Source organism: Cornus florida, unplaced genomic scaffold, assembly GCF_030987335.1.
Source record: "Cornus florida cultivar Cherokee Brave unplaced genomic scaffold, ASM3098733v1 CherokeeBrave_3.0.0_Hap2_Chr06, whole genome shotgun sequence".
In the NCBI taxonomy this organism is placed as follows: Eukaryota; Viridiplantae; Streptophyta; class Magnoliopsida; order Cornales; family Cornaceae; genus Cornus; species Cornus florida.
In genome coordinates, this window is record NW_026775576.1 from 91,063,124 (window position 1) to 91,089,116 (window position 25,993).

The window sequence follows — 25,993 nt, forward strand, 5'->3', positions numbered from 1 at the left end:
AGTTTGTGCCAAGTTCCTAGTCCGCGGTTTCCCAAAGCCTGCGGGCCCAGACCTGGGTTGCCAAAACGGTGGCCCGGCCTATTCCATATAGCAACATAACCAAACAGACCACTAAAAGAACTTTCCAAAAAAAAAAACATAACCAAACAGTCCTTATTCCCAACAGTCACATGCCTGTAACTCAAGCCCAAAGTTCAAATCCACCTCACCAAACCCTCTAAAATTTCGCTTCCCGCCCACCCACTCTCTTCAAAACTTTTGGCCTCCCTTTGTTTATATATTACACGCACCAAAAGCACATATCGATATAGCAAAACCTACATTATCCTCATCCCTCCAACACCCTCTCTACCCTTCGATCCTCAACTCTCCGGTCACTGCAAATGCCGATGACACGAAAGGCCTCGTCGAGCTCGAAAAGATCAAAGGCGGAGACTGTACAGATTGAAGAAGTGGTTTTGATCGAAACTCCTCCAAGATCGGCTCCTTCAAGCAAGTCGAAGAGAAGGCCGGAGAAAAACGAGAGCTCGAGGAAGTCGAAAAGATCAAAGACTTCAGAGACGTCAGAGATTGAGGAAGTTGTTTTGATCGAAAGCCCTCCAAGATCCACTTCTTCAAAGAGAGTTGTTGATGAAAACGAGAAGAAAAGTGTCGATGAAGATGAAAGTAGGTTTATCGGCGAACCAGTGCCGGAAGACGAAGCTCGGCAGAGGTGGCCTCATCGCTATGCCGGAATGGTTCGCTTTCAACCATAATTTGTATATATTTATCTATATACGCTATACATACATACATAATTATATCATATTGTTATTCGTGTATTAAGGTTTTGAAAGTTTTGTTTAGTTGTATAAGATAATGAATCTTTTGGATTACAGAAGAAAGAAAAAGGGATTGCCGGATCTAAAAGCTCCAAAGGGTGGGTTTGTGATCTACATGATATATCGATGATTTTCTACATCTTTATGCGTAGTCCATATGATATCAATCTCTACTTCAAAGGGGAGGTTGAGTATTGTGGGATGTGCATTTTGATGATCTTTCGAAAAGGAAAATCATATTTTTGTTCTCTTTTTATTATTGTTTTTTATTTTTATTTTTGATTTCAATTGGCACAGGAAGGATGATTTAGAGGAGATTATTAAAGCTAAACATCACTTCACACAGGCTGAGATTGATGGTCGTATAATTTTCAACTTAGAAGACGATGCTTACGTGAAAGTAACCTTTTCCCCCAACTTATATTGGTTTTTATTTTTGTAATTATCAGTAATTTCAGTTTTAAAGTTCAATATACTTTATATTGATGTGGTGTATATCAATGTCAATAAAACCAGAAATATTAGGATGGTGATGTCAGCTCAATTATGGAGTTTAGTTAGTGGGTGATGACGTTTATTATATTGGACGATGCTAACAAATCTCTAAGACATTTTAATTGATCATTCAAGATTATTCTTCTACAAAGGAATTGTTTGGAACAAAAAGTATGACTTTTCTGTGTCTTTTGGGACTCTTTGATCCCTGGTAAAGTGTTGAATATCAAGCAATGTTAACTACTATTGCTGAGATAGTTTGGCTACGCTAGTTACTTCTTTTTTTCTTTGTGATCATGTTATGATGTTTTGTGATACTCAGACTTTCAGAGTGCTATTTAGATTGTACATAACTCTCACCATGTGACTTGCCATTTTGTGCCACATCATCTTTGCGACACTATTATCTCCACATATTTTTTCTTCTCAATTGGTTAATTTCTTTTCTCAGAAGTCACACTATTAACCATTTATAAATAAGTTTATAATAGACTATTACTCAACGTTTCTTCCATTGTGAGATTGACAGAGGGTGTTAGAGTGAGTATGTTTACTTTTTTAAGGTTGGATTAGTCATTTCCTTTTTGTTTATATTTTAGGGTTTCCTTTTTTAGTCATTTCCTTGACAGTAATGTATAATCATGGAATATAGCTGCATAATTATCTCTCTTTCTAGAATATTTTTCTTTGTTTGTGACTTAATTTGCATTAGAATTGAATTATTAACATTACAGATGTGTTAATAATTTTAAAATAATATATATATATTTTTTTCCCTAAATGAAGAATTTTTTTTTTTTTTTTGATAAACATAACAATATGATACAGCCATACAGGGAAATCAAGAGGGCATACCCGCAAGAACAACAAACCTTCCTAAAGGAAGGAAAGAAACACAGCAAGGGCATACCCTTGCTAAATAAAAGACAACTTAAAATACTAAGAAATGATGTCCTGGAGGAGGCATACCCCCCAGCACATCCAAGACTTCTCAAAGAATACATTTAGCAAGCAAATCTGGCTCTCTATAGACGGTGCCATGTAATCTATTATTTCTTTCATTCCATAAAAAAATAGAGGTGAGAAAAGCATTCTGCACATCTTGTTCCCGAGACTCTTCACTTCAAACCGCTGGGAAAACAAGTTCACCATTTCAGAAAGAAACTGTATCCTCTGCAAATTCCATTTCATGACATCGCCTAGGTTGTTCCAAACTTGCCAAGCATAACAGCAACAACCAAACATATGCTCCACTGACTCCACCTGCTTGAGGCTTAGTATACACCTAGATGCCAATGAAATACCTCTCCTTTGGAGATTAGTATTGGTTATGACAGACCAGCGAGCTCTTCCACCATTCCAACAGAGGTGAGCCCAATCAACTTGAGATCTCTGAACTCTACAAGCTTCCCATGCTGCTTTAAATGTAAATTGTTTGGACTGCCAATTTATCTGATCTAGATCACCATGAATTTTGAACATCTGAAAGTACTGATGGATAGGTTGAGTACCAGGGCCAAATTTATTGCTATCCCCACTGCTTATTCACCAGAAAATTGCTGAGAAGAATCTGTTTATTAGTACAAAAGTATCTCAACATCGTATGATTAAGTTTCTCTGTTAAAAACAAACCATCACATCAGGGATCTAGGAAGATTTTAATCCCAGTTTCATCACCAATCTTATACCTGCAATTTTGTTTGACAACTTCCCTAACAGATACAATACTCTTCCAAACTGAAGAGTCAGTAACCCTCACCACAACATGCCAGTAGGATGACACATTCCAAACACAACTTTTGTAGCCATATCCAAAAATCTTCAAAACAATTGTAATGACAAAGTAGGTTTAAAATTGACATTATACACACGTTCACTACAAGTCAAACATGCAATTACCTGTTTCCTTATAAGATAAAAATATAATTGTAATGACAAAGTAGGAGTGGTATCATAAATCCTTCCAATATTTGCATAGTTTCATCTTCTAAATTATGCCAAGTTTAATATGAAGGTTATAAGGATAAACTAAAATTTTATAATGATATACACCTAAAAATTGATATTTATTTATTGTCATATCAACTCTTTGTTTTTTGTTTTGCTCTTTCAGGAATTAATGTGTGTGTGTATTCGTGGTGTCTTGTGTCCGCTTTTGTGCTACTTAGCCTCTAGATTACTTACCCCAATGGTTGTGATCAAATTATCTAGGTTGTCCTCCAAATTCTGAATGGAGCTGTCTTCAATCACCCTGCAATATGACGAAGTAAACAATCAAGTGAAAGCAACCTAATTTTGTCAAAACCAAATATATCAAAATTTGTTAGTGTCCTTTTGTTGATTGAAATGAAAGCTAGATTTGATTTCATGGAGTTTGATATTTATGGAACTACACTTTTTAGCTTTTTAATATGTACCCTTGAAACAACAAAAATTTGAGTTGCCACATGTAATTTGTGTCTAGGCTGAAGTGGGCGAAGACAATTATATTGGTAGGATTGTAGAAATGTTTGAGGCAGTGGATGGCTTGCTATATTTCACAGCTCAATGGTTTTACAGGGCGAAGGATACGGTAAGAATTTTAGGCATAGCCCCACGGGTTTGTTCTTTATTTCTTATTCTTAATGTAACAGAGCTTGATTTATTTTTTTCCTTGCTCATCAGGTCATTAGAAACCACTATAGCCTTATTGACGACAAGCGTGTGTTCTTGTCTGAAGTCAAGGATGACAACCCCCTGGATTGCCTTGTTGAGAGGCTTAAAATTCTCATGCTGCCCTTAAGTGTATGGCTGAAGTTACCTAGCACTAGCAGAAAAGCTTACCTGTTACATGGTTTATCTCTAATGAAGCTATTTTGCAGATGGATTTGGCTTCCAGGGAATCAGCAATTTCAAAATGTGACTTTTACTATGACATGATGTACTTGTTGCCAAATTTTTCTTTTGTGAATTTACCAGCAGCAGGTAGTTTCTTGTATTCAAGGACAGAAAGAAGCTCTTGTTGTATATTAATCCAATTTCTTGGGATTTGTTCTTAAAAATGGAAAGCATATTATTTTTTGGGGTTCAGTTATCAGAATTTTTTTGTGTTGCAGAGAATATAGGAGTTGGCAGTGAATCAGATTCAACAATCTCTAGTGAGGCTAATTCAGCTGGAGCAGTAGGTGGAGTTAAGTTTGAATGTGAGGAGGTTTCCCAAGTTCAAGGGATAAAAAATTCAGAGACAACACTATTAGATCTATACTCAGGTTGTGGAGCAATGTCTACAGGACTTTGTCTTGGCGCTAATATGGCTGGTGTCAATTTAGTTACTGTAAGTTTACTTCCTTTTTTTCCATGCAATATAAAACAAATTTTAAATGTGAATGGTGGTGAATACATTAAGCTACTATCTTTTCTTCTTATATTGTTTTGGTTAGTGATGAACTCTTTTACTTGTTTTTCTAGAAATGGGCAGTTGACTTGAATGAACATGCCTGTCATAGCCTGAAACTTAATCACCCTGAGACCGAGGTATGTTTTGCAGCCAAACAATTTCACTTGTTCATTTTATCAATTACTGCATAATTTTGAAATTCTTGCATTGATTCACATTTTAATACAGGTGAGAACGGAATCAGCTGAAGACTTTCTCACTCTTTTGAAAGAGTGGCAGAAGCTTTGCATTTCATTTTCCTTGATAGGGAGTAAAGATTCACAGGAACATGTGGATATTATAAGCGGGCTGGATGATGATAGCGACAACGATGAAGATGTAGATATTGATGATGGAGAAGATGGTTTGGAAGTATTTGAAGTAGATAAGGTTTTAGCAATCTGTTTTGGAGATCCAAAAGAAATTAAGAAGCCAGGATTGCATCTTAAGGTACTTATTTTACTTATCTCTAGTTAAAAGGAATTCTAACTAGAATTCTCACAAGGATTTTTGTACCAAACACGTGCTAGATTGGATATTAAGCTAAAACAGATTTATTATTACTTGTTGATATTTTGGTATAGTATTTAATTCAAATTAGTCTTTAATTAATGATGAAGTTTGTCTATAGCCTTATTATATAGTTAATATATCACACATTGTATCACAAATTATCTTTGTTATATTACTTAGATATTATCTTTGCTAGAACAGATTTAATCATTCTCCTTTTATAATTTTAGATTCGTTGGAAGGGTTATGGTCCGGATGAAGACTCATGGGAGCCTATGGAAGGTTTAGGGTATGGAAGTAAAGTCAAAATTTGTTTTATTCTATGCTTCATATGCCAATTGAAAATTAATATCTTATAATCAATTTTATTCAATAGTGATTGTCAGCAGAAGATAAAGGAATTTGTGGAAAATGGTTATAAATCAAAGATTTTACCTTTGCCTGTAAGTCATCAAAATGAATTATCATTTTATTATTCATATATAATTGTTTTAGGCACTTACTCTTATTAACATTTTTTTTTTCTTTATCCCATAGGGCAATGTTGATGTTGTATGTGGGGGTCCCCCATGTCAAGGGATAAGTGGTTTTAATCGGTTTAGAAATAAAGAGAATCCCTTAGAGGATCTAAAAAATAAACAACTAGTTGTTTTTATGGATATAGTTAACTTTTTAAGGCCAAGATATGTGTTAATGGAAAATGTGGTAGACATTGTTAAGTTTGCGGGTGGATTTCTTGGAAGATATGCTTTGGGCCGGCTTGTTGGGATGAATTATCAGTCACGGGTGGGTTTGATGGCGGCAGGGGCGTTTGGACTTCCGCAATTTCGTATGCGTGTGTTCATATGGGGTGCTGGTCCAACAGAGGTGATTTTATCAATTTATTTATAATTTTAAGCTTACCTTGTGCTCTATATTGATTGAATATTATTTGTACGTAGAAATTGCCTCAATATCCGTTACCAACACATAATCTTGTAGTGAGGGGTAATATTCCTGTCGAATTTGAGGTATGATTTTACAATTAATTTTCCCATTTAATTCTGACTTTTGCTGCTGGTTTTATAATAAACTCCTATTTTAATGTAGTCATGCACAGTTGCTTATGAAGAAGGATGCAAAGTTGAACTTGAAAAGGAATTACTACTTTGGGATGCAATATCTGACCTCCCTCCTGTATCTTTATAAACTAAATTTTTAGTATTCTGTGTTTTTCTTCTTCTATTTGATTTGACCTATGTTTTGTACTCTATTTATTTTAACAATTTTTTTTTTTGTGCATGTATGTTTTAGGTTGAAAATGATGAGGCACGTGATGAAATGTCTTATGGGGGTGAGCCTGAGACTGAATTTCAGCGATTTATTAGATTAAGCAAGGATGGTAAAGTTTTAACTGTGTGTAGTTTTAACTGTATATACACAAACACACACACACACACACTAATTCAGCTCATTGTTCTTGAGAAACCTCTTGATTGATGCTTGAATAGAGTTTCTTAATTCAGCTCCTTTACCTCAATAATATATAAGGAATTGAAAGCTCCAGTGAGAGATAAACTAGATTAAGCTCCATCCTTATTATCTTCCATGGTTTTAGATTAATGACTCATAACATTAACACAAAACAATCCAAGTTTTGAGTAGAAAATTGCCGACACATGACATAACTCTAACAATTATCTATATAAAGCATGCAAGTTTAAGTAGCGCACACAAAAATCCATGGATGCATGGGTTCCCAAATTTCATTTCATATCCTCCTACGTATTCCAGTGCCTGCACAATGAAGCCTAAGTTTCAACTCTAAGGTTGGAGAGATGGGTAGAATGATAGAATGTTATGAATGCAAGAAACGGAAGGATAAATTTGAGAGGAAAGTGAGAAAAGGGAAAGAGAGTGGAGTATATGGATTTCTGCATTTCTATTTACATTTTCTAGGTAGATACACCATGCAGCATGTGCTATATAATGTGTTGCCCTAAGGTAGCTTCCTTTCTTTATACTCCAATGGATGTACGATGAAGTATTAATTTGGTTTTTAAGGCATGGAGAAGGGAGTAAGTATGCATGGGATGAAGCATAAGTAATCCTATAGTGAATGAGGTAAAAGAAAGGGAATTAACCTAATTGCGATGATCTTCAACTTACCTGTCTCGATCCTTTCTTCAACCTTTGGATGCTTGGAAGAGCCCAGCTAATGTCTTCATGCCATTTTTTGAGAAATTGATGGAAATTTATGGAAAGTGACAGAAAAATGGGGAAAATTTTAGATAGTTGGACCTTATATTTCTTTGCCCTCAAGAAAATGAAGTGTTATATTTTCAATTCACAATTATTTTGGATATAATTGTCATCTGATATAAAAATTCAAAGAATTTTCTATGGTGTCTCATTTTTAGTGGCTAATCCGATGAAATTTTTGTGATCTTGCAAATGGACATTGATTTAAGTGATTGATGTTTTGTAGTCATTAGGTATAATTGTGGGGAGATTGTGTTGCGTTTGAATGTTCATGTTTTCAATTCTATTGGTGTTGATGGTTAGGATTACCCTTGTTTTCTTTGGATAATTATCAGCTTCTTATTTAGTTCCCTTTCATATGCCAATCACGAGGCATATATTGGTTAACATTTTATGTAATTTAGTTTCATTTTTTCACTTTAGCATATATATCATCTACAACACAAATGGTAGTTGTCTAAACTCAGTTTCTATTTTTTAATCTTTTGATATAGTTCTTCATTTTTCATGTAGGGGAAGAACTTCAAAAGCATGCCTTGTTTGATCATCGTCCTCTTCAATTAAACGAGGATGACTATCAACGTGTTTGTCAAATTCCAATGAAAAAGGTTTGGCTAGCTTTACCTCCAATATTGGTTTAAAATGGTTTTGAAAATGTTTCAATCCCTCTTGATTTGCTACCTTCATTTCTTTATGTACTGTTTTCTTAGGGTGCAAACTTCAGGGATTTGAGAGGTGTTAGGGTTGGTGATCATAACAAAGTTGAATTGGATCCAAATTTTGAAAGGGTGTACTTGCCTTCGGGAAAGCCTTTAGTAAGATTTGCACATTTATATTTTGTTACTTTTAAGTAGTTTTAAGCATTTGTGGCTAGTTCTTACTATGTTGCCCGTAATGATAGGTTCCTGATTATGCATTGACTTTTGTGAGAGGGATTTCAACAAAGTAAGTAGTAATTAATTATCAGCAACTTATTTCTTTTTAGTCGATTTCATTTTTAGATTCTAATTTTGTGCAATTATTAGACCATTTGGACGGTTATGGTGGGACGAGACTGTGCCAACGGTTGTTACAAGAGCTGAGCCCCACAATCAGGTATTTTTCTCCTTAATGTCACCGGTAGCATATACATAGGCAATTCATGTATGTGTTCACTATCTAACTTCATTTATTGAATATCTTGTTAGACGATTTTGCATCCTTCACAAAGTAGAGTCCTTACCATTCGTGAAAATGCTAGACTACAAGGTTTTCCTGATTACTATAAGCTTCTTGGCCCAATCAAAGAAAGGTAACTATGCTGAACAATATTGATTTTATAGTATATTTGTAATCTCGATGTCGTAATTCAATATTTTCAAATTTGAAAACTCAGTGTTACCTTCTTCGTTATTTTCACTTTTTGGTAAATTTTAATTGAGAATTAAGTGAACACTTTCTTGGAAAAGGAACTCACTAAACATTTGATTGTTAATTTTCTTGATCTTGTCGGACAATTTCCTTCTATATGTAATAGTGTTATGTGTTGTGGTGGCGCAAACAATTTAACTATAATCCCACAAAAAGTCTCTAGAGAATTACATCTCCATATACGGTTTTAGGTATCAACTCTAGAGTTCATTTGACAAACCTTTGACTATGAAAGCCTCTTGGTCATAGTAATTTTCAAGCTTAAACTACTGAAACACCTCAAGAAGCTTGCTAAACAAACATCTCTGAACTTTTATCATCGATTCAAGTAAAAATAGTTTGACTAGCATCTTGCCAATAGGTGCTGGACAATAAGCCTCTTGATTATGAATACTTCGTAGTACAATAAATGACACTTATCAAGTTATACACTAAGCTGGTAGAAAATGAAGAGAGCATACTCGAACAGAAGTCTTGAATCCTTTGTCTCCAAGCTGGTGACAACTCTTTTTTCTCTTTTAAATCATTCAGTTCAAGAGTGAACAGAAAAAAAATGATCTACAGTATAAAGTCAGCCTATTGTCACGGGCTTAAAGTTTCAGCACCACTTTAGCTGCTCCCGTGCGGCACCAAGACGTTGCTTCCACTCTCGTAAGTACTTGGTCAGCCTAATTCCCGTGCACACCTTAGCCAACACACTCCCCTCGTGCGCTTCTAGTGTTGTAGTTGCACTCGCCCTCTCCTCACTTGGCTTGCACACTCACACACACTAAGACACTTAAGTTGGCAAGGAAAGAACACTTCTATTACTTCAAAGAATGCTTTGTACAAGGCTAGCACTCAAGCTCTCTACAAGGCTCTCAAGACTCACTCTAGGACTTGTTGGTTGCAAAATGAAGTCCTACTCCTATTTATAGGCATCCCCATCCCTAATGGATGGCTAGGATGCATTCTAACCAACGGTGGAGATTGATTCTCTAGAATCTTCTTCCACCTTCTACACATCTCCATACATATCTACAACATTCTAGAACCCTCCATACTACTCCACACAATTCTGGAGAATTCTAGAACCTTCCACACACTTCTAGAATATACTACACATATCTAGAATCTTCCACACAACTCTAGACTACTCCGGAAGACTCTAGAAACTCCACTTGCCATGCAGCGTCCTCCTCAGCGTCTGCGTGTCGCCTGCGTGGTACAACCTCCATAGGCGGGGCGTGACACTATGGAGACATAATTGAAGGTGTGATCAAAATGTCAAAATTGAGGTTTTATCCCTTTTCTTCAACTTGTTAGGCTGCAACCCTATTAACTAACTAGGTATGGATGTTCACATTCATCTCAAAAATCAGGCCCTCAAAACTTTATTGCTTCCATTTCAGCCATCTCCACTAGTGAGGAAATTCAATTTTGCATGTTTTCCCTCAACGGTAGCGAAGTCTCTCGGGTCCCCATTTTCCCCAAAAACCATGGCCTATTTTAGGTAGAATAATTACCTAATCTACTAGAGAGTTTTTCTCTAATGACAAGCTTCTAAAATCTGTTAATTGCTTATGCATAGCCAAGGTTCCTGAATGCCCTAACCCTTCTTCCATGAATGGCAATGCCAATTTCATGCTGCAAATGTGATTATAAATGTGTATCAAAGCTTCTTGCAACTAAAATGAAGCCTATTATTCCTTTTATCATTGATATCACTCGAATAGCCTTTGTTTATGGTAGGAAACTTAGTGATAGCATTCTCTTTTCCAAAGAATTGTTGTGAGGCTACCAAAATTTTCTCCCCTCCTAGACGTGCTTTCAAAATTGACATTAGGAAGACTTCTTAGTGTGGGGTGGTGCTTCTTGATTGACACCCTCTCCTTGGCTTTCCTTCTAATTTCGTAGATTGGACCAAAGAAAGCATAACCTCTCCATTAATTTCCATTTCCCTCATTGGTGAATTGTGTGGTCCTTTTAGAGGAGTCAAAGTTTTAAGACAATTAACATACATTCTATCTATCCCACCTTTTAATCTAATTTTCTTTGGAACTTCAATTTTCCTCCGGCTTGATTCTCTTTTCATAGTGTACCCTACATCTAGAATTCAATAAATCTAGCATTACCTGTCTATGATATCCATAATATAAACCAGAATTCCTTGTCATTTCATGTGAAAGAGTCACTGATTGTTTAGAACCACAGTGATGCTTTTTCAGTATTAGGTTTGGTTTTTCCGTTAGATTGCTCCCCAGTGCCCTTTCATTTTGGATCTATTAGCTATAGGCATCTTCACATCCTCATCCGAATCAAATGAGAATTCACTGATGCTGTGTTTGGGAGTACCGAATCAATGCTGTGGAATTGAAATTGAATTTTTTTAGTTCAAATGCAACATAGAGTGGTGAAAAATGAAAAGCAATAATGTTTTCAGAGTAGATGAAGTAGATTGTGCCAGATACTATAACATTTAAGGAATCTCAAATAAAATTTCCTAACTTTAAACCATGGTTTTGGCCTCATGAACATTAAGATTTGTGTGGTTTCATTGAATAGAATTAATAGATGTGGTTTCATTGCTTTGCTCTTTGAGGGTAGCAAGGTTTTACCATTGGGCTAATGGCTCATTGGTGAGTAATCTTGATGGTTATCCAAGGGCATGTTCTGGATAAATATCCTAGACTACTCTTTAAATAAAGGATCAAACGTACTTTAGATTAACAAAATATTAGTTAGGTTTTAAAGCGCTAATACACTCCTTTGTCTTCCATCTCTATCAAGTGAAGGTGAAATATCAATTTGAAATTCTAAGTTCTCTAAATAACTGCCCTATTATGTTATAGCTGAAAATAATCTTTGGTGCTGCTCTGACCATCGTTCAACATTTGTTTCAGATACATTCAAGTTGGAAATGCAGTTGCTGTTCCTGTTGCTCGAGCTTTGGGCTATGCCTTGGCTTTGGCCTTTCAAGGTTCAAGTGGTGAAGAACCTTTGTTTAGTTTGCCTAAGAAATTCCCTGTCTTAAAAGAGTATGATGATTACGTTGTTCGAGGGACCGGTACCAGAAACCAAACAAGAGATGGAATGTAAGATGCGCCCTACTCAAAGAGACTGAACACTGATCATCAGGCATTCCATCCTTGCACTGTTGTTTGGGAATTCATATCGGTCAAGTTGCATTGTTGAAATGGACCTTTGGCCCCTCTTTGATTCATTCAAGTCCGACGCTATTGGTACTCCCAGCCTGAAAGCCAAACCCAATATTCGCCCCCTTTCTCCTCGGTCCACAAGAGACAATGTAGGACTGGTGCCAACAGTTCATCACGGAAGAAACATGCAATGATACACTTATCGCCCATTTATCATATATAATTTATTTTTATTTTATTTCTCTATTCTATTTGGATAGTGTACTCATAGTTCCACTATTGATTAAATATTTGATTGTTAATTTTCTCCTATTTGCAATACTGTTGTGTGGTGTGTTATTTGCAATACTTTGAAGGTTCACGAGAAGTCACTAGAGAAGTACATGTCTCCAGCCTAGACTTTAATAAGGAGCGCATCAAATTTTAGGTATTAACCCTGGAATTTTTTGACAGACCTTTGGAGCCTCCTGGTCATGGTATTTTTCTGGTAGGATGCATAGACTGTAATTTTTTTTGGCACTTATATTAGAGGCACAACTATGTTTCAAGCTTAAATTGCTGAAACTTCCATCATTCATTCAAGCAACAAGAACTAAAAATCTTTCCAATAAGCACGGGACAATAAGCCCCTTGAATCTGAACACTTTTGATAGAAGACAAGTTACTTATTGAGTCATACGCCAAGCTGGTTGAAAATGAAGACAGCATGCTCAAACTGATGTCTTGGATCCTTCGGCTCCGAGCCGGTGACAACTTTCTCTTTTAAATCATTCAGTTCTGGAGTGAAAAGAAAATAGATCAGCAGCAGCAGAATATGAGTGTTTCTAATTATTAGATAGTGCCAGATGCTGTAACATTAAAGGAACCTCAAATAAAATTTACTATCTTTCAACCATTGTTTCGGCCTCTTGAACATTAAGATTGTGGAGCCATTGAATAAAGCCATCCATGACAGCCTCTGTCTGAATTTAGTAAACCATTTTTCTAACATTTTGTTGTTCATTTATTAGCTATTTAGTAAATTGGTGCCAAGCAGATGCAAAAAGCTATGAATTTGTGAAGCCTGGGCTAAAGATCAGTGGGAAAATACAAAAAGTAGATTGCTCTATGAATTGGGGGAAAATGGGAAAACAATATATTAATTTACATAAATAAGAAAGATATATATATATATATATATATATATATATATATATATATATATATATATATTAACATAAAAAGTGTTTTTCTTCTAAGTTTCAACTTTCTGTACTCTCCATATCAAACTATTGAAAAAATTTCACCATAAACTAAATATCTGGTAAAAAAAACAAAAGATTTTTTTTTTTTTTTTTTTAAATTTTTTTCTTATTCCACTTTTATTATTTTCCTTGGTATACTAATCATTCTTTCTTCCATAAAAAAAATGGAGAAAAAAGAATTTATTGTTATTCCAATTTTATTATTTTCCTTGGTATACTAATAATTCATTTCTTCCATAAACAAAGGGAGAAAAAAAAAAAGAATTTATTTATTTTATTCCAATTTTATTTTTTCCCTGGTTATATTAATAGTTATTTTTTCCTTGTTAAATTAATAATTATTTTCTTCCATAAACAAATAGAGCGAGAGAGAGAGAGAGAGAGAAAAGTGTTTATATTTTTTAGTCCAATTTTATTATTTACCTTGGTATACTAATTATTCTTTTCTTCCATAAACAAATGGAGAAAAAGAATATTATTTTTATTATTCCAATTTTATTATTTTCCTTGGCATCAACAATATTTTTTCCATAAACAAATGGATAAAAAATAAAAAATAAAAATAAAAATTTATAAAAAAAAAAAAATCCAAGGGAAAAAAATAAAAATAAAAATGAAATACACTCTATGTTAGCCCTAGTATGGACATGTGTTTTGTCTTTTGCTACCCACATGTTTCAGGCTAAATTATCCAATATAGGTTAGAGAGGCGAAATTGAAAAATTATTGAGAACCCAAAATCTGAGCAGAGAAGAGGGAGCAAAAAAAAAATGGGGGATGGAAAGCAAGGAGTGATGGTAGTGGAAATGTCGAAGGGATTGGTGAGTCCACAGAGTCAGAACCCAATAACCCAATTGCAAGCCAAGTTCAAGGAATTGGAAATTGGGTTCAGGGCGTGGTTGGCCAAGCAGTCTCTGCCCGTCGAGGCCGCCGTCGTCACCGCCACCAGCGCCGCCCAGGGCGCCGCCATCGGTGCCTTCATGGGTACCCTCACTGGCGACTCCGCCTCCCCCTTCCCCACTCCTCCTCCTCCTCAAGGCGCCTCACTCAGTCCCCAAGCCATGGCTTCCTTCCAGCAAGCCCAGGTTCATTCTTACCTCTTCATGTCTATCTATACCATATACACACATGTATACATACATATATATATGTATGTGTGCATTCGTCTTGTAGACTCTATACACAGCTGCATATGTTGTTGATGCTATTATTGACTCCATCAGTTGATTTTTGAGTTTTTATTTCCGGAGGAGCTCTTTTGTTTTTCTTAACCTCGTTTGCTAGAATGATTAATTAGTTATTTTGAAATCCCAGATTTTTCTTTTTAGTGTATTTTATTGTTGGATTGTTTAGTATGTATAATTTGGAGCGATGTTACTTTTTATTGGTTAGAAAGATGATTTTTTGTCATTAGGGTTAGGCACTGGTAGCTGAATGATTAACTTTGAATTGATACAGCAAAATGAAATTGGATTCTATGCTTGCTTATATCAAATTCTATAGAAATAAGGAATTTTCTATTATCATACGATTGGTATCAAATTCTATTGAATTGAGGATATTTCCATTATCATATGACTGGTTCAAAATCTCAAGTTCATTTTGAGGTTTGTATACCGTGTACTTGTGAACTCGAGGTTAGTGGAATTTTACACATAACGTTATATGGTTGATATCAAGGAACCAAACCATGAAATTGGAATTAGGGCCTCTAATTTTAAATCCAAGAACATAATCCGATTCTCTGCCTGTCAATAATCAGATTTTCCTGATATGTAATGAATGGCTTAATTTGCCTGCAGGCTCTTGCAGGGGGTCCATTGGTACAAGCCCGCAACTTCGCTGTTATGACAGGTGTTAATGCTGGCTTATCTTGTGTCATGAAAAGATTAAGAGGCAAGGAGGATGTGCAGTCCAGGTGAATCCTTGATTGCTTTTTTATTCTGGCTCTTCTTGTATGATCATACACTCTGTTTTAGGATCTCAAATGTAGATTTTTTTCATATATTGGTGGCATTTCAATATGTTGGCATTCATTTGGTGATGATGGGAACTGGTTTGACTTGATATTATCCGTCTTGTCATTGGAAAATAGGGTGATGTATAAAGCAAAAGCATCATAAATCCCAACAAATTTTGAAATTTTTAGGCATAAAAAGCGAAGCATGCATTGCCACAGTCACATTGCTAAAAATTATAATAGGTAGAAGAGTCTACTGCCTTGTTGGTTAATCACTTTATTGTTTGGCACTTGGGTATCAACATTTGTAATAAACACTAAGCATTATCTTCTCTTAACTATTAACAACATCATAATCACCCTCAGTTACATTTCTGTTTCCAAATCGGTAGCCGTAAAACATATATGAGTACAAACCATTAGGATAATAATGGGTTGATCATATATCAACTTACTGGCATTAGGAGATAACTAGCATAGCATATCTGCTTCTGGGGGTTCTGCCATTTGGGGTCATTACGTAATTCAGCCATTTACTCTCTCTCTCTCTCTATATATATGTGTGTGTGTGTAGGTATATAATTGTGTTTATGTCATACATTTGTTTTTAGACATGTGACTGTGCCATCTTAATTTTTTCGTTCCCATTTGAACAGAAATGAATGCTTAGGTAAAGCTGAGCGTAGCTGAAGAAGCATATATAATTTGTGCGTTATTAATTTGTAATATAGCAATGAGCTTCTGCAATTGTTGGTTTTGGTTTTTGTCATGCTTGCCAGTTACCAGAAATTGAAGTCTTGCTAGAATTTTGGATTTCACCTGAGCGTGCCTGAATCATTCATATTCTGTTGATATTTATTAATCTTTATAGAGAATTGTTGAGATTTTATCTCTTATAGTACAGCTGTAGGATTGAATTATTTACTCCTTGATTTAGGGCTAATTGGTAGGTAATTTGTTACCTATTTTAGCTAATCCTATTTTATAAATTGGATGTAATACTCATCAATGAATTATCAAATAGAGTTTTTAATTCTCATATTCTTTCTCTGAATTTAAAGAAGAATTCCATGTGAACTTACTTTATTTAAAAAAATATGCATTTTCTGCTTAGAAGCAAGATATTGTAGGAGCAGATAAAATTTCGAACCGATTAAGTTTCTCCTTGTAGCAGTTTGGTTTCCAGACATATATTGGTAATGATTCTTCATTGTTCATACAAATCCAAGAATTTAAGCATTCTAAAAATAGTTTTATCTTCTTCTAATCTCTTTCAATTGAGGAGGATGTTAGCCGAACTTATGATCGGCCTTTTTGTTTGCAATGTACTAAATAAATCTAGGCAAATTAGTTTCAATTTTCTAATTTGTATTTGACATTTCGATGCATTCATCTATATGTCTATCATCTAACAAAAATAATTGTCATTGGAATGTCTGACAACTTACCTAGATGTCGACTGACATATTCCTTATTGATTTTTTACGTTAATGTTATTATAGATTGAAAAAGTGCCTCCTCTTTTAGACGTACTAGATTATTGTTTAATGGTACTTGGGTCTCATCCTATTGGTTACTTGATATTGAATTCTGAAGGCTGAAATCAGTTGAATCTGGATTAATAATATCTGTCCAAGATTCTGGCTGTCGCTTTATATTTGCTTTTTTGAGTTTGATGAGCAAACGTGGGTCCTTTGATGTAAAATTTCTTGCTCTTAAGAAGTGTCTTAAAAAGTGGAAGACAGTGTATCCTGTCTCTGGTAATTGTGACTCAGATGGTTCTCTCATACCCATATATTGCATGGGTTTGCGTGGCACATGTCACCGTACAAGGGCAATGGAGTAGGGTTTGTGTTTATATTGAATTTCTCCAATGGAATTCTAACTGTTCACGAAGAGCACATGCGAGTGAAGTATGTGCATAGTGGATTGTTTGTAGAATATTGTAAGATCATGTGGGAGTTCCAAGTCTAGTTCACTGGAATATATGTTTACAAACATGTAGGTGTTGGCTGTGCGTCTCTTTGCATTTAAATCAGGTTTGTCGATAAAATTGAGCATGAAGATTGTTAACCCCGAGGAATTCTTTTTCAGGAGGTTTAGACTTCCTCTTCTCCTCAAAATAAGACACCTTAACAGAATTACTGAAGAAATACATAACATTGGTAGTTGATAGTGGTATTTTGTGTGGATATATGTATATATTAATCTATATTATGCTATGTAGTATTAAACACATTACATTGGCAGTTGAAACTTGAGAGTGGTATTTTGTGTGGACATACATATATTTTTATGTATATTATGCTATATAGGATTATAAATATTGGTACTAAGACCGAATATTAAGCCCTTTATATTATCCCATAGTTCTGATTTCAGTATAATCGATCTCCTAGAGGGCAAACTAGTGCTGATCATGCACTACGATTAGAGATGCAATGACGGTCAATTTCACTAATAGTTTATATTTTCATTTTGGTACATGAATGGTTTTACTTGAAACTTGCACTTGAAAACAAGAATGATATTATTTAACATGGTTGAGTGGTATGTTTGTGTTTCTTTGTCACCAAGCTCAACATATACCATGACTTTGTAAAAATTAAATTATGTAACGAGAATTCATACTGAAAAAGATAGAGATTAAAATGAGAATCTGAAAAAAATTATTTTGGCAAATTTTCAAAGTCATCGACCAATCAAGCATGTAGAAGAAATACAATGCACTGGGTATATAGCTCATTATTCAACTATATGTTGCTAATTTTTATTTGGATTGCATACTGGTTGTTCGAGCTTACTATCCAATACATATTTATGTATTAGTTGATGATTTTTATTAGGATTGCATACTGGTTGTCCGACCTTTCTATCCAATGCATATTTATGTATTCTTCTGCTTAATATTTGGTTGCTTTGATGATCTTTCTTGCCTTGTCTTTACTTTTATGCCAATATATTGGTTTGAGATTATTAATTTGTCATTGCAGTATGGTGGCAGCTTTTGGTTCTGGAGCCATGTTTTCACTAGTGAGTGGCATGGGTGGACCAAATCAGGCAGCCAATGTTATCACATCTGGCCTTTTCTTTGCTCTTGTTCAAGGTGGACTTTTCCAGGTAATAATAAAGAGTAAAAAAAATTATCGCTTTGAATAGCACTTTCTTTGCTATCATGCAAAAAATTTCAACTCAATAGCTATTAATTTCTGTAACACATTCTGCAATCTATATTTTCATATTTGTTGGTTTTATACATGACCTATCTGTGTGGTGCAGTGCATGTGCTTATTGACTTCATATGGAGTTTTGGGGTTTTTTTGGTAGTTATGTTTATGTTGACTAATTTGTTGTAGTACCAACCAATAGATATTTGATCATAGGTGTTAGCATTATGATGTATATTTGTAAGCCAAAATTGAACTACACAAGTGGCATGGTCCTTCTGAAATTAGAAGTGTATTTTAAAACTAAAAGCTTGGTTTTTGAGAATTGGCATGTCAAATGCTTGTCTACGTTATATTTGTGTCCACTTGTATTTGACATCTGTTTAGACACATTAGAGAAGAGTCTGCCTTTATAACTGAATGAGAATAGAAGAACGAGTTAATTTTCAATATTGTTACGGAACTTGTTAAAAGTTCTCATGATCCTTACTATTTTATTCACGCTAGTTTTCTTATCCATGGACATTAGTTTCTCAATTTGAGGAACCGTCTGTCTTTAATTAAATAGTAATAAGTATGTAGTCGTGTTCAATTCTCTAATTCTGAGCTTCTGTGTTGGAAAGTTTTGTTGGAGAGAGAGATGAGAGATAGGTATCAAATATAAATTTGGTTCAACAAATGTGAGAATTAACCAAGCATAAACCTGACGAGGGGTGTCTATGCCCTAGACATGAGGGAGGATAGTGAGAGAGAAAAGGTATCAAATATGAATTTGGTGCAACAAATGTGAGAATTAACTAAGCATACACCAGTCGAGGGGTGTCTATGCCCTAGATCTGAGGGAGGATATTGTTAAACCATCTGCCTAAGCTGCGGGGTAGAAGTTCTTTTGCCTATAAGTAAAGAAGCTTGCAGTCCCGCTCCCTCTCCATGATTTCCTTGCAGGCTTGGATCAGGGTCCATAAAAGGTGAGCTTCCTATGTGTTTCCTGATAACAACACAATAGCAATTTCTGGATCTGATTCCACCAAACCATCCATTTCCCAAATGAGACCATGATAATTCCTCAAGGTTCAGCAAGAGTACTGAAGTAATGTTACAAGTCTAGGGAGAAGAGCCCTTTGGCGATCTGCCAGCACCATCTCTCATAATGCCTCCAGCTTCAGCTTGGCCTGTGTTGTCCATAGAACAGCCATCAATACTGTGTTTAACCCATCCCGGAGGGGGAAAATCCAAATTATAAATTTGTCCACTATAGATTTGTTAGCGGACATGGTTAGCACAGAAACACATTCCCTTGCAAGGTTGGTGATAGCACCCAAAGGTATGGGTTACTGGTTTAACCAGCACTCCCTATAGTTTTCATAAATCAAATGCTTTTTGGTGAGGGTTTATTAAGGGGTTTAAGACCCACTAAGAGCCAATTTCCTGTCTGGACAGTTCTACTGGCAGGGCCGTACCATCCTTTGAAACATTGGCTTGGTAGTGTTTTCTGTATTGAAAAGAATATGGTTGGAGTGCCATTAAAATGTTATGCATGGGATTGTTATAGAGAAGAGGAAATACATGTCCAATTAACGGACACAAAAATTCTCATATTTACCTTTGCAGATTGGGAGACTCCCACCTGAATGAATGTCTTCATAAGGAAGGCATGATGTAACATGTATTTACATGATTATTATATTTTTGCACACCTCATTTGCTGTATGGTCCTGCTGAGCCAGATGAAAACTTTGTCAAGAATCAGCATTGTGTTTGCGTTGGTACTTACAATGCTAAGAGCACTTTCCATGTGATCATGGCTCATGCAGCTAGGGCAGAAGTTCTCTCAACCACCAGCCGAAGATATCTTTTATAACAAAACACGATGCATGTTGACAAACCTGGGCCTCCAGAATTATGAGAAGAATTTCAAGAGAGGCTTGTTAACTGACAGCACATTGCCTTTGCTGACAGATAGGCAAGTACTCGGACTTTTCTTTTTCTTTTATCTTATTTATTTATTTATTTTGGTTATGTAAATACTCACGCGCGCCCACAAATGCCCATTTTGTGGCTCGAACGCCTCACCTCCCCTTTGAGGGGAGAGAGATTATACCAGTTGGGCTAATGGCCCAGTGGTATCTTTCACGTTGTGAGTAGATATTATCATTATAAGTAGTAGTAGTTAAGATGTTTCAATCAATTAATTAAGACGCTATGTGTGGGTGCTGATGATTGCCTTCTCACTGATTGGCAAGTGATTGGACCTTACTCGTGTCTCACACCCTACGATCAATTATTGATTGTGTCAGTGCATTCTGATGATTTTCATTTGCTATGATTGTGTTTCAGTGCTCTAAGAGATGTCAAAATCCCTCCTGGACCAAGGCTCCTCATTCTTGATCACATTGAGAGGTCTGAACCATGCTCCATATGAATAATTTTTTCTGCTCTTAATTTTAAGGTAACTCTCAGAAGTGACTGGATTTCTGTCTTTAGGGACCCGGAGCTGAAAGGAGGAAGAGGGCGGCATAGTTGAACTGCTGCCACTGGACTGGTCTGTTGCCCAAAAACGTTACACATCTGTTCTTCAGGAATAGTTTATATGCTTTCTGTACGTAGAGATAACGGCATTTTTTTGTCGGTTTAGCTTATATTCAAGTTGTTATTGGGTTGCATGGTGTTAGACCCTCTTGGTAGACAGTTTGCTATAGCTTTATATCCTGCTTCTGAATAGTTTGAATTGCAAGAAATGGACAAGTATAGCAGAGGCACGTGATCGTTGAATGTTTTAATATCACAATTCCTCAATACTATCTGTTTCTTCCATTAACAAAAAACAATAATAAATTCACATGGATGTCTATTGTTCAGGGCCGGAAAATTACCATGTGGCAAATTTCCACAATTCCGCTCGCTTACAACATCCTAATTGCGATTCTTGCCATGGCCGCCCGTTCTGCTTCCAAGTATCTCTTAAATTCTCTCTTCCGCAACCATTTCATGAATTGGTTCTTCTTTTTCTTTTCTTATTTCTTACAAATAACTTCCACAATGCTCCCGAAGATTTGTACTCTCCATTTTTCGCTTTGAAATGTGATTATACCTTTGACTCGCATGGCTTGGTATGGATTGGTTATTTTCTTTATCGGGAAATTTCTACCTTTTGCTGCTGTTTTGGATTTTGATTGAAACTGAGTTAAAAATAAATAAAAAATGTTTTGTATTTTTGTAGATAAATATTTTTGATAACCATAAGTAGCTTATTGACTACTGAGCATGGGCAACTTTATGAAATTGATTAACTGCTTTGGCAGCATTTCATTTCTTCTTAGGGTTAATTTCAGTAACACCCTTTCAGGTTTGACTAAATTTCACAAAGAAACATCTTTCGAAAATAAGTATCACTTAGACCCCTAATTACTTTTTCGTCTCTAACATCGTTAATAAAATATGAATGGACATTTTTACCCTCATTTATTATTGTATCTTAATTCAAATTATTAAAAATCTAAAATGATTGAACTACCCTTATTAATTGCTCTGACCTACAAATCTCTCTCTCTCTCTTGACTTTCACCTTTTGATCTCTCTCAACTCATCTCACTAACTCACATTTGTCTCTCTTTCATATAACCTTCCTACCCAAAACTATAAAACTCTAACACACCTTTAACGTTGATATCTCTCAAGAATTGTATATATATACATCGTGAATGTATATTGCATACGGATGGCCGCAAGTCACCCCTCTCGAATCAGGACATACCAAAAGGGGGCTCAAAACCCAAAACTGCTACCAGGCCAGTGCAATATTCTCTTTACAATCACCTATCCTTTTGCTATCTTGTTGGCCCAAAGGTTTATTACTTTGTTGATCCTTCATTACTAGCTTAATGTCACGATCCGATTCCTAACGACGCCATGAGCATAGAAGACACGCATGCTGGTTGGCTAAGAACATTCATTGATTGGGAATGGTTCCAGGGAAGGGGCGCGCAGAACCACAAGATAGTACCTCTTCAGAGTTCAGGCAGGTCGACTCGGTTCAGTTCGAGGTGTTTGTCGCTAGTCGTGGACTTGACTATGAAGAAGGGAGTTGGCCATCCCTGCACAAACTGGTCGGAGCTGGAGCCGTTCCCCTGACGAGGCCATGGCAGGCCGAAACCAGTCAGCATGTATCCTTGGGAGGGCAGGTTGTGGTGGTTGACCAGGGCGCTTGCGCGAGCTGAAACAACGCCTTGGTGCCGCACGGGCCGTGCCGCTGCGCCAAATCTCTAGGCCCGTGACAAATGGTATCAGAGCAGGACTTGGGGAAAAGCACAGAGGTGTGCCCCCTTGTCGATCCGGGGGTCTTGAGAATGAAGTGGGTGCACTAATGCGTCGGTGGGCAATCAATGCTGTTGGAGGAGAGCCTCCATCTCCCCATGAAGATGCATCCTTTGAAGCCGGAGGGCCGTGCGCACCAAAGTTCTTGCAAGTTCAAGAGGCGTGCAAACCGTTGTGAAGGGCGGGTATCAAGTCAGCCGGAGGGCCCTTGTTTGCTCGGGGTGTCGCGGAGGCGGCATAACGTGGGGTTGCGTCCCGAAGAAGTGGGCGTCCCTTTAGCCCGAAACCCTATCATTGGGCGAGTGCAGCCAGGGGTTGTACAAGGAAGCGATGGTAGGCAGGCGAGTATACCACTTGGAGGAGAGAAACTTTGGAATGTTGGACGCAGTGGAGTCAGCGCTGTACTGCGACGAGGGCGTCGCAGGATTTGGGTGGGGGAGAATGTCACGATCCGATTCCTAATGACGCCATGAGCATAGAAGACACGCATGTTAGTTGGCTAAGAACATTCATTGACTGGGAATGGTTCTAGGGAAGGGGCGTGCAGGACCACAAGATGGTACCTCTTCAAAGTTCAGGCATGTCGACTCAGTTCAGTTCGAGGTGCTTGTCGCTAGTTGTGGACTTGACTATGAAGAAGGGAGTTGGCAATCCCTGCACAAACTGGTCGGAAGCTGGAGCCGTTTCCCTGACGAGGCCATGGCAGGCCGAAACCAGTCAGCATGTATCCTTGGGAGAGCAGGTCATGGTGGTTGACCAGGGCGCTTGCGCGAGCTGAAGCAACGCCTTGGTGCCGCATGGGCCGTGCCGCTGCGCCAAATCTCTAGGTCCGTGACATTAAGGTTGATTACTTTGTTGCTCTTTCATTACTAGTTGATTATATATATATATATATATATATAATTAATTTGTACTTGGTTATAGTGTTGTGCATTTATATACATATTCAATATGTTTGTAGTGCAAATTCTCAAATTTATCACTATTTACTTATATTTTCTTTGTAATTATGGTATTTTGTTTAATGGATTTTGAAATTTTTATCTAGTGATGGCTATATATATATATACTTGGTGGGAGAAAGAGGGATAGAGAAATGGGTTCAATTTTTTTGATATTTTGGACATTTAAAATGGATCTTAGGGGTATTTAAGTCATTTTATATATGAAACAACCTTTTAGTAAGTCAAATACAAAGTCAAATAGGTAGAAATATAATTTTACATGTGAAAAGTAATTTGACACCATTAAAAAGTGGCGTTTGTGGTGTGAGTGAAAAATAAATCAAACGTTTATAATGTGAGTAATATTTATTTTCAAAAAATATCTCCGTATGAAATTTGACCAACCTCAAGAGGTGAAATTAACCCTTCTTCTTGTTATGTTATGTCATTGCCCAAATATTTTGATTATTCATTGATTCAAAATGAATTGAAAGAAGGTCTACGATATATGTTTCACATAAAAGAGTTCTTTTTCTACTCAACTATGGCGGCCTATAGTATTCTTTTAGTGAAATAATAATAATAATAATAAATTGTCATTGCTTTTACATTCTATTTGTTAATAATTATTGCTACCATTTATTGGTGGACTATTCGAAATATGGCTAAATACTTTTCAAAATTGTGGATCTAGTTGGTTTGATTTTTGAAAATAGTTTTGGAAAAATAACAGAAAGTCAATTATGTAACACAGTTTAATAGGACTTTTTTTTTTTTTTTTTTTTTTTAAGGATTTGTAAAAGGCATAGTTTTGGAGAAATAACATAAAGTCAATTATGTAACACAGTTTAGTAGGACTTTTCTTTTTTCTTTCTTTTGGATTTGTTAAAAGTACATACCTAACTCATGCATTCGCTTTGGCCTTTAGAACTCGAATTCTATAACTATCTACCTTGATAGTGATAAATCAAAACTCATGAGATTTAAATTTATGCATAATGCCAACTCTTTATATTTCATAAAGATTTAATTTATGCAGTATTACCAACTCTTTATATTTGATAGATATTTTTAAACTTCAAAAGTCAAAATTTTCTCTAATCTAAAGATATGTCAGTATTATTGGAAGAAAAGAAAAGGTCAAATTAAGAGTATTTAGACAAAGAAATTAACCTAATATTATCGATTTAGCCATGAACAGATCACAAAAATATAAACAAATTTTACTCAAAACTTGTATAAATATTTATATTGATGATAATAATAATTCTCATACCTAATAGTCTAATCGAAATTTTTGACTAACATATTCAGATGACATAGAATCGCTAGCATAAGGGGAAAAAAAAAATTTAATTGAAATGAAAGATTGCGTGTGTGTGTATATATATATATATATATATATCTCAATAATTGGGGAGAGGAGAATTAATCGAAGCTGTTTGAAGAAGCTTTTGCGCAGCGGAAAGCTGACTCATTAATGACAAAAAGCGAGCCCGATACGCCTGGGCCTGGTCGACGGACTCCGCCTCAAGCTCGCCGAGCTGCGAGCAGAGCCGCTCCTCCGCATCCTCCGCCACCCTCAGCCTCTGCAACGTCCTCTCCAGCTCTCTCCTCGTCCTCTCCTCTCTCTCAACGCTCTTCCTCAATTCTCTCTCTAACTCCTCATTCCTCTTCATCAACAACTCCTCCGCCTCCGCCGCTGGTGGCGGAGTCCCGCGGTGCGATTTCGTCTGTGCAGAGGACAACGCTATGGTTGGAGCCATTTCCCGAAATAATAGGAATAGTAAAGGGGCTGAGATGCTAATGCTGTGTGTCAGATCAGAAAAGACTGCGTTTTCTGTTAGCAATCGAGAGTTGATGGGTGGTTTTATAGGCCCAAAAGAAGATGTCCAGGTTCAATGTACCTGATTTATAGGAAGCAAGATGTTTATTAGTTATTTAATAATAAGAGATATGCGTCTGCACTTTGCTTCTTTTTTGGTCAATATACATCCAGTGAACCCATTAATTCCAGAATCGTCACCTCATATGGAATTTTGAGGTTGTTTTTTGGATTTTGTGTATTTGTTTTATGTGGCAAATAGCTGCAGCTTCTTGCCTGCTACGTGTGTGCGTATGTATAAATTTATATGCATATGGGGTGTATTTGTTTTAAGCGGACAATAAATTTGAGAAATGCAAATTGACCATGGACGATGGGTCACAATCCTCAAAAGAGTGCTGCCATTTTCCGAGTCCGCATGCAGTTCACTAGAAGCAGTCCATTTGTAGAGCCTACTCAAAGAAAAAGGGTATGGGCAAATTATATATATATATATATATATATAGC

General features: G+C 36.2%; 3 protein-coding genes across 3 annotated transcripts; 2 read left to right on the forward strand and 1 right to left on the reverse strand.

Moving 5' to 3' along the window:
* Nucleotides 1-12,344, forward strand: LOC132312836 (DNA (cytosine-5)-methyltransferase CMT3-like). The gene is made up of 21 exons (XM_059811367.1): nt 1-737; nt 879-919; nt 1,119-1,221; nt 3,781-3,888; nt 3,981-4,100; nt 4,178-4,280; nt 4,412-4,629; nt 4,764-4,829; nt 4,921-5,181; nt 5,475-5,533; nt 5,621-5,687; nt 5,782-6,111; nt 6,186-6,254; nt 6,334-6,420; nt 6,538-6,625; nt 7,999-8,093; nt 8,196-8,300; nt 8,387-8,430; nt 8,511-8,580; nt 8,673-8,776; nt 11,778-12,344. The coding sequence occupies exons 1-21, from the start codon at nt 384-386 to the stop codon at nt 11,971-11,973; spliced, it is 2,688 nt and encodes an 895-aa protein (XP_059667350.1). The 5' UTR covers nt 1-383; the 3' UTR covers nt 11,974-12,344.
* Nucleotides 12,345-13,949: 1,605 nt separating this feature from the next.
* LOC132312837 (chloroplastic import inner membrane translocase subunit HP30-2-like) lies at nt 13,950-21,183 on the forward strand. Its single transcript, XM_059811368.1, has 6 exons — nt 13,950-14,361; nt 15,079-15,194; nt 18,230-18,356; nt 20,218-20,366; nt 20,741-20,803; nt 20,888-21,183. Exons 1-6 carry the CDS (start codon nt 14,047-14,049, stop codon nt 20,925-20,927), a joined length of 810 nt encoding a protein of 269 aa, XP_059667351.1. The 5' UTR covers nt 13,950-14,046; the 3' UTR covers nt 20,928-21,183.
* Nucleotides 21,184-24,874: 3,691 nt separating this feature from the next.
* Nucleotides 24,875-25,550, reverse strand: LOC132315022 (protein RESPONSE TO LOW SULFUR 3-like). Its single transcript, XM_059813778.1, has one exon. The coding sequence runs from the start codon at nt 25,425-25,427 to the stop codon at nt 25,068-25,070; it is 360 nt and encodes a 119-aa protein (XP_059669761.1). The 5' UTR covers nt 25,428-25,550; the 3' UTR covers nt 24,875-25,067.
* Nucleotides 25,551-25,993: the final 443 nt, after the last annotated feature.